This window comes from Sinocyclocheilus rhinocerous, unplaced genomic scaffold (assembly GCF_001515625.1).
Source record: "Sinocyclocheilus rhinocerous isolate Xijiao unplaced genomic scaffold, SAMN03320098_v1.1 scaffold3991, whole genome shotgun sequence".
In the NCBI taxonomy this organism is placed as follows: domain Eukaryota; kingdom Metazoa; phylum Chordata; class Actinopteri; order Cypriniformes; family Cyprinidae; genus Sinocyclocheilus; species Sinocyclocheilus rhinocerous.
In genome coordinates, this window is record NW_015664686.1 from 43757 (window position 1) to 53520 (window position 9764).

General features: G+C 34.0%; 1 protein-coding gene across 1 annotated transcript in view; it reads left to right on the plus strand.

Annotated features, from left to right (window-relative positions):
* LOC107730358 (endophilin-A1-like) overlaps positions 1 to 4671 on the plus strand; it is a 14501-nt gene extending 9830 nt beyond the window's left edge. The window contains exons 4-8 of the mRNA XM_016541180.1: positions 1301 to 1434; positions 1518 to 1676; positions 2692 to 2795; positions 3068 to 3192; positions 4198 to 4671. Coding sequence (XP_016396666.1) covers positions 1301 to 1434; positions 1518 to 1676; positions 2692 to 2795; positions 3068 to 3192; positions 4198 to 4394 — 719 coding nt within the window. The 3' untranslated portion in view covers positions 4395 to 4671. The remainder of the gene's footprint in view (positions 1 to 1300; positions 1435 to 1517; positions 1677 to 2691; positions 2796 to 3067; positions 3193 to 4197) is intronic.
* Positions 4672 to 9764: the final 5093 nt, after the last annotated feature.

Here is a 9764-nt window from a genome sequence, read left to right on the forward strand (position 1 = left end):
TGTTGTGTTTCCATGTTTTATGGGGACATTCCATAGGCGTAATGGTTTTTTTATACTGTACAAACTGTATGTGCTATTGTCCTACACCAACCCTACCCCTAAACCTACCCGTTACAGGAAACTTTGTGCTATTTTACTTTCTCAAAAAAACTCATTCTGTATGATTTATAAGCTTGTTTCCTCATGGGGACCTCAAAAATGTCCCCACAAGGTCAAAATTTACTGGTATTACTATACTTGTGGGGACATTTGGTCCCCATAACGTGATGAATACCAGGTGCACACACACACACACAAACACACACACACACACACACACATTCACTCAGACACACACACACACACACACTCACATGGGGACACCCCTAATATTGTTATTTAATATGAATTAATGTTAAAGGGGTCATATGATGCGATTTCAATTTTTCCTTTCTCTTTGGAGTGTTACAAGCTCTTGGTGCATAAAGAAGATCTGTAAAGTTGCAAAGACTAAAGTCTCAAATCCAAAGAGATATTCTTTATAAAAGTTAAGAGGACGTGTGCTTGTGGTGTTCGGCCAATCACAGTGCACTGGGTCAGCTGGCCAATCAGAGCGGACTGCGCTTGTCAAAGGAGGGGGCTTTGTAGAAAACTAAGCGTTTGAGAGAGGCGGGGCATAGAGGACCTACAATAATGTACAGTATTTGAAAAATAATGTGTTTTTTGAACATTAAAGCATGTCAACATATTCTGTTACACCAAATACACAAAATAATGATCTTTAAAAAAGCATCATATGACCCCTTTAAATTAAAATGATCAAAAGTGCCAGTAAAGACATTTATAACGTTACAAAAGATTTCTATTTAAAATAAATGCTGTTCTTTTCAACTTTCTGTTCATCTGGGAATCCTGAAAAATAAAATGTCTCAGTTTCCACAAAAATATTGTGCAGCACAACTGTTTCCAACATTGATAATAATCAGAAATGTTTCTTGAGCAGCAAATCAGCATATTAGAATGATTTCTGAAGATCATGTGACACTGAAGACTGCAGTAATGATGCTTTGATTGAATTACAGTTAAACACATATCAATACATTGAAAACAACTATTTTAAATTAAAATAATATTTCACAATTCTTGCTGTATTTCTGATTAAACGCAGCCTTGGTGAGCGGAAGAGTTGTGAAGCATTACCGTGTAACATGTACTTTTAGGAAATTATGTCAGAGTTGCAGATTTGTTGGTTTAGTGGAATTTGAATCAGATTGAAAGTTGGAAAAATGGTACGAGTCTGCTGTTCATCTGTGCGTCTCAGGTCTGGCTCTGCTGGACGCCGGTGAATCCATGCGTGAGCTCGGCGAGGTGAAAGACGCTTTAGACATAACCGTCAAACAGAACTTCATAGACCCGCTGCAGAACCTGCATGACAAAGATCTCCGAGAGATTCAGGTGAGTTCGACTGGTGCTGCTGTGAGAGAGCTGAACGCTGATAGACAGACAGACGTGTGTAAATGAGTGTGTTCCTCTCGCAGCACCATCTGAAGAAGATGGAAGGCCGCCGTCTGGACTTCGATTATAAGAAGAAGCGTCAGGGGAAAGTGACGGAAGACGAGCTCAAACAAGCGCTGGAGAAATTCGACGAGTCTAAAGAGATCGCGGAGCAGAGCATGTTTAACCTGCTGGAGAACGACGTACGGTGTTGTGCTAACTAGTACTCGTGCTAGTAATGCAGTGTCGAACAGAGCACATGTACAGTGCTGTATCCCACAATGCAAAGCTCAGGAATCTTTCAAATACATATTGTTTAAATCTTATTCGTCGCTCTGGAAATGGAAGTTGAGCCCATTGCATTGTGGGATACAGTATCTCCGTGTGCACTGCATATTTTAGCAAATGTAAGCCATATAAGAGTCCATTCTCATATTGTACACAGTATAAAATTCACATATTGTATACACTATACAGTTCAGAAAACAGTGTTATTTTAGTATCCTAGATTTACTGTTATAGTTTTTAATTAACATTGCGAGTTTTTAATTTGAACAAAAATTTATAAAAACAACAAACATAAACAAAAATTACCAAAACATTTTTACTATTATAAAAGTTTTAAAAAGTTTGTTTTTATTAGTTTTTTTAATTTGTATTCATTTTTTATTCAGTTTTAGTTACTTTAGTACATCAAATTAAACTGTTAAAATGATAAATGTTGTCTTGACAACTAGCTGAAAAATTTAGTCTAGTTTTTTAATATTTTAGTTATTTTATTTCATGTAACAAATATGTTTTGTTTGTTTTATTTTTTTAGTTGATAATAACCTAGCAGAACTAGTGTGTACTGTTTATAATTTAAATAGTATGTGAAATTGTGTTAGGTCTGTGAGTTGAAAAGCTAATAATTAAATCGTAAAAATTAAAAAGATTAAAATGAATAAATAATTTGAAAATAAAAAAATCTAAATAAAACACTTACTAAAAATGAACAAAATCATAATATGTAAACTTAAATAAATAAATAACATTAAAATAGAAACTCTCAAATAAAAAACTTACTGCAAAATATGAAGTATTTGTTCAGTTGCATGTCTCGAGTAGCTGACATCAGAGAACCGTCAGCATGCAAATGTGTCATTAAATTGTGCTGACAAAAAACATTTGTGAATCCCTTTGTTTCAGTATATAGTACATAAGCTTGTGTGTGTGTAGATCGAGCAGGTGAGTCAGCTGTCGGCGCTGGTTCAGGCTCAGGTGGAGTATCATCAGCAGGCGGCTGAGATCCTGCAGCAGCTCTCCAGCAAGATAGAAGACAGGTCAGACGCTCCAAACTCCCATCATGCACCTGGGGTCTTCACACGACACACACAGTACATCCACTGGGAGAGACATTAAAACAACACTGCAGTTTATCAGATTTACCAGAAACGTGTTTCTAAAATAAAATAAAATTGTCTTTACAGATATAATTACATGGCAATAAATATTGAAGTATTATTTTAAAATGTTACAGTGGAGGTTAATGAGATTCTATTCTTGAATAATTATAAATATGTGCTGTTGATTAAAATATGTGTGTGTGTTACAGGATAAAGGAGATGTCCAACAAACCCCGGACGGAGTACATCCCCAAACCCCGCATGGAGCTCCAACTGCCCAGTGAGAATCACAACGAAGGAATAAACTCTGCAAAATCACCTGCACGCTCACCAGGTACAAACACACACACACACACACACTCACAGAAACACTCTCACACACACACACACACACACTACACACTCACACACACACACACACACACACAAATACAAAAAAAACACTGACATACAGACGAATGCGACTAAAGCAGAAAAAAACGCACACAGATGTATTCAGCTCATATTTCACCCTTAAAAAGATTTTTCAAAGTTACGTTTTACAAGAAAATACTATTTCAGACTTTCTACTTAAGAATTTTACGTTTAATTCAGTGTTACTTGCTATTTCTTTGTAATTATTTGTGAAATTTACTAGCAATTTCTGAGTGAAAATTTCAGCGTTTCAAAGTAAATCCTACAGCATTTGTTTTTTCAATGTACAACTATAACGATAACAACACAGAATAACAATATTGTTAGATTCACTTTCAGAGCAATGTCCAGAACAGAAATTTGAAGTCGGGCTCAAAATTCTTGTTTGATTTTGTCGTCATATTCGAATTAAAGGTTTTTCCAGAGGGGATTTTGGATATCTCTTTTTATCGCTCCATAAATCAGAAAATACTGTCAGCAGACAGAAAACAAACATACTTTTACCATGTTTTTAAGAATAAAATGTTGTATAAATCAGTGTGAATGAGATATGAACAAACCCCTCAGTGGAAATCTACAGATGCAAATAGATAAAGTGCAATAAAATAAACACTTAGATGTGTTTTTCTGATTTTTTTTTTGTACGCCAATCTGAAACAGCACTTAATGAAATGCCAAACAGCCCAAAATCTCAAAACTGACCAGTGTTTTACTATTCTGTATTTAGTTTTTTATATTGTTTTTATACTAAGTATTTTGACTTTGTTCTTTGCAGATGTGCATTCTGTAAAATGTTTTAGTTAGTGAGAGTGTTTTCACCAACATAACTTTTGATTTTGTTTAAATATAGTTCTAGTTTCTGTTAATGATAATAACTTCACATTCCACTAACTACTTTTTAAAGAGCTTTCGTTCTGTCGCTCAGCTCCGTTGGATCAGCCGTGCTGTCGCGCGCTCTACGACTTCGAGGCAGAGAACGAGGGCGAGCTCGGCTTCAAGGAGGGAGACATCATCACTCTGACCAATCAGATCGACGACAACTGGTACGAGGGCATGATCCACGGCCAATCAGGGTTCTTCCCCGTCAACTACGTGGACATCCTGGTGCCTCTGCCTCACTAGGCTCCGCCCACCCCCGCTGTTGCCTAGCAACCCGACAGCCGCCTTTATCGTGCATCTGTGCTACAGCTTCCTGTTCCTGTCGATCAGTGACTCGGAGGATCATGATGATGTTGAGGAGGATTAAAGACATTACGGAGTCCCGTCTGAATGGAGAAACAGTTCAGGTTGCTCAGTGTGTGTGAGTGTTTGCGCTCCTGGACTCGTGGTTTACGGTGAATCATGAGTCTGTTTATATTGTTTTCCTCGTGTTTCAGATTATTTATTTGTACTTCATAAGGGAACTTAGTCCAGCTCTATCCCAGCATGCTTATAGGAAAGTTCTGGATCTCCAGATGTGTGTTTGATTGCTCTCGCTGCTCACATGTTCAATCTTTTTTCTCCTCGCTAAGCAGCGAACAACAAGATGTTGTTCCGATTGATTTTATTGCTTGCTGATGCATTTTGGCTTTGGCTCAGAACAGAAAAGTTGCTCCTGCGTTGCAAAAGTTACGTTTTTCTCAGTGTTTTTGTCTTGTTTCCAGTACAAATATCTAAATATTCTTAAATCAAGATACATAAATTACTTACAAATATACTTAAAGTCTTGTTTTCTGAAAAAATAATCAAAATGAAGCGAGTTTATGCTTAAAACATTAAAAAATATCTGACAATGGAATCGAAAAAAATGTCACTTTGAATTAAGTTTATTTTTCTGACCCCACTGACAGATTTTATTTTACTTTTTTAAGAAAAAACTAATTTTCAAATCATTTTTTTCATTAAATAAGACTTCATATTTTAAGACATTTTGTTTCAAAATGCATAGTAAATATAATATTATATATATAGTACAATATAGTAAATATATCTTAATTAAAACATTTTTTTTTTAGAAATTTATAATGGAAAACAAGACAAACATAGGGTAACACTTTACAATTAGTTAACTGTGGTTAACTAACATTAACTAACAATGAGCAATACATTTTTTACAGTCTTTATTAATCTTTGTTTATAAAATTACAACTGTTCCTTGTTAGTTCATGTTGGCTCAGGTTCATTAAATAATATTAACAGATGCAACTTTGTATTAGTGAATGTTGAAATTAACATGTCCTAAGATTAATAAGTGCTTACGAATTACCTTTCATTGTTAGTTCATGGAATATTGTAGTGTTACCCAAAATACTAAGCTGTTTGGTTGTTTAAGAACTACTTATTGTTCATAATTTCCAGTGAAATATGAAAATGCAATAAGGATATTGAACATAGAGCACAGACATGTCGACTTGACGTATTTTGGAACATGGTTAGAATAAAACCCTAAAACCCGCTTAACCAAGATGGTCAACCAGATCAACTTAAGCTAACAGTCCAACTGATAAACCATCTAGACTAGCGGATGACCAGCAATGTGCAGCCATCATAAGCTAGTTAAACTGGGTTTTCCGTTCTCAGCCTGATGGTAGATGTTTCCTAAAGCAGCATATGAAGTCTTATTTTTGAAATAAGTGGTATTTCCACGAATGCCAAGATTGTGTTACCGGAGTGCGCTGGTTATTGTGTGTGTGATCGTATCCACATAGAATATAATGCTAGTTACTACTGTAGTGTTAGCGGTTAGTCGTTAGTGCCGTGATGTTTGTAAGCACATGTGGTTTGAGAAAGACTATTTTTAATGTTAAACTGATGGATTGATTGCAGCTGATGAACATTTATAGCGTCTAACAGACTGAAGTGTAGCAGCGTTTGTTGTTTTAGTGGTTGATGGACCGTGTTCTTCAGCACTGTGTCGTTTGATGCCTTCAACGCGTTCGGCCTTCGTTTGAAACCCGTGCCGTATGTCGACCGCTGCTCGCGGCCAGACCAGTGACTATGGAAGCTATTTCCAACACGGAATAAAAAAATTCAATAATGGACTTTTTATCTCACTATTATGACTTCTCTCACAATTGCAAGTTTATAGCTAGCACTTGCAAGTTATAAACCCCGTAACTGCAAGTTTACATCTCGCAATTCTTTTTTTTTTGCAGAATTCTAAGTTAATGTTTTGCAATTCTGACGTTTTTCTTTGAATTTTGAGTTTACATTTCACAATTCATTTGTTTTCTTGTTTTTGCAACAAAATTTTTAAAAGTAGTTGAAACTATTTATGTTGCAATTTGGACTTTTTTTTTGTGCAGAATTCTGACTTTTTTTCGCAATTCATTTACATTTAGTCGTTTAGCAGACACTTTTATCCAAAGTGACTTACAAATGAGGACAATAAAAGCAGTCAAAACTAACAAAAGAGCAATGATATGCAAGTGCTATAACAAGTCTCAGTTAGCCTAACGCAGTACACGTAGCAAGGTTTTTTTTAAATCATATAATAAATAAAAAGAAAACGGATAGAATAGAAAAAGAATAGAGCAAGCTAGTGTTAGAGGTCTTTTTGCTTTTGTTAATTCAGAGTTTATATCTCAAAACTCTGAACTCTGAGTTTGTCTCGGGATTCTGACTTTTTTAAATTTTATTTTAAGTTTATATCTTGCAGTACTGACTTTTTCTGGGAATTTTGAGTTTACATCTCGCCATTCCAATTTTTTTTCTTGGAATTTTGACTTTTCTCTTGGAATTTTAAGTTTATATCTCACAGTTCTGGCTTTTTCTTGGAATTCTGACTTTTTTCAGGATTCTAAGTTTACATCTGGCAATTCAGATTTTTTTCTCTCGGAATTCTGACTCTTTTCTTTGAATTTTGAGTTTATATCTCGCAGTTCTGGCTTTTTTCTCGCCATTCTGATTTTTTCCCCTCTTAATTCTTACTTTTCTCTTGGAATTTTGAGTTTTTATCTCACATTTCTGACTTTTTTTTTGGAATTCTAACTTTTTTCTTGGAATTTTGAGTTTTTATCTCACAATTCTGACTTTTTTTTTTGAATTCTGACTTTTTTCTTGGAATTTTGAGTTTTTATCTCACAATTCTGACTTTTTTTTTTGAATTCTGACTTTTTTCTTGGAATTTTGAGTTTTTATCTCACAATTCTGACTTTTTTTTTTGAATTCTGACTTTTTTCTTGGAATTTTGAGTTTTTATCTCACAATTCTGACTTTTTTTTTTGAATTCTGACTTTTTTCTTGGAATTTTGAGTTTTTATCTCACAATTCTGACTTTTTTTTTTGAATTCTGACTTTTTTCTTGGAATTTTGAGTTTTTATCTCACAATTCTGACTTTTTTTTTTGAATTCTGACTTTTTTCTTGGAATTTTGAGTTTTTATCTCACAATTCTGACTTTTTTTTTTGAATTCTGACTTTTTTCTTGGAATTTTGAGTTTTTATCTCACAATTCTGACTTTTTTTTTTGAATTCTGACTTTTTTCTTGGAATTTTGAGTTTTTATCTCACAATTCTGACTTTTTTTTTTTAATTCTGCCTTTTTTCTTGGAATTTTGAGTTTAAATCTCACAATTCAGTTCTTTTTTTTTTTTGCCATGTAATTTAAAAAAAGAATAATTGCGACTTTTTTCCTCATTTTGCATCACAATTCTGACTTACTTTTTCTCAGAACTGTGATGTAAAACTTGCAATTACCATTTTTATGTTTTATTCCATGGTGGACACAAGCTTCCATAAGTGTTTAGAAGCGTAGCGGAGAGTTTCTTCTTTTTGTCATGATTTTATTCAGGGCTGGTAGCTGAAGAAACGCATCTGTTCTGGAGGACAGCAGATTTCTTTATGTGAGCGTGTGTTTTGTGCCATCTGTTCTCCGTCACGCGGGTCTGAATCAGGTGCGACGCTGCAGCCCGTGCATCACATCTCCTTCATGGTCACTGAGTTTTTGTTCTGAATAGCCGTGAACACAAGCGACACACCACAAGATTTTTGTTTTGATTTCTGGTGTGTCATGCTGTGTAGCTCCGCCCACGTGGCTTCACCTGTGTTCTGATTGGCTGTAAGTATGCGTCGCGTCGCACCTGGTTTGGTGAATCTCATGAAAGCTGTGAAGAAGAGCATTTCCGGCTCATATTTCACCCCAAAACCCTAATTATGTTTGACTTTTTTAAGATAATTAATGTGCAATCATTTTTGCGCAGTCATTATTTTTATGTTTTTTATTGTCAGTTGTAAAGTATATTTGTAGAGAACAAATTAAATGCATATAACTGATTATTTATTCATTATTTTATATATATATATATATATATATATATAATTCATAAAGAGAAATTATTCACGTTCATAGTTCGCTGATGACAAGTAGTGGTCAGCTAAACAGAATTTCATATATTTTAGTAAGTGTTTTGAGATTTTTATGATTGATAATTATTCATAGTAATTACAATTATAATTTAATTTATTTACTTTTAAGTAAGTGTTCAGTTCAATTTTAAATTTTTATGATTTAATTTATTATTGGCTTTTCATCAGCTCATGATTGTGATTTTTTTTCATGAGAATTTAGCGTAAATCTGTTTAATTGGCATGAAAATATTGTCACGTAATGGTAAAAAAAAAGCTGTAATAATCTGAGCAGGATTCATGAGGTTGAGACACGCTGTTATTCTGAATCTTAAATCTTTATGCGTTCTAATGATTAAATCAGACAGTGTTATTATTGATAGTATTATCACAGATTTCCAGTCAGTCACGTCTGGTATGGGCAATAACTCTGAAATCACACTCTTTGAGCTCTATATGAATATATATAATGTAAATGTGTGTTTGAATGGCAGTATAAACACTTGAATCATTGCATCATTACACAAACCTGTAATGTGTGTGTGAGTGAAAGCGTGTGTGTTTTGCACGTGATGTTACAGAGATTCACTGTTATGAAGGTGTACGTTTGTATTTATTTAGTTTTGTTCCTGTGCTGGATGACAAACCTGTACCGCTTGATGTGAGAATATAATGAGAATAAACACAACGTCACTGCGGCGGCTCACGACTGTTTATCGATCATCAATATATATATGTATATGTATGTATATGTAAGTTCTTAAAACAATCATTATTTTCTTCTAAAGAACCTTTTTTCACTGTAAAGAACATGTTGTGGAATGGAAAGATTCCATGGATGTTAATGTTCTTTATGGGACCATCAATGAATTATATAATTATAATAATATAATATAAACCACATGAATCCTGTAATGGACTTTTAAAAGGGTTTAAGTCTTAGATTCTATCCTTAAATGATCAGATTCCACATGAAATAAAATGTATTCGGAAACATTACGCATATACTTTATATTGATATATTGTGGCAGATATAATATCCAGGCCATTATCAGTTATTCTAAATTCGTAACAACTTGAATAAATTCAAAAATTTAGAACGTGTTACAAAACGGGAACACTGCAATCTTTATATATATATATATATATACTGTGTGTATATATATAT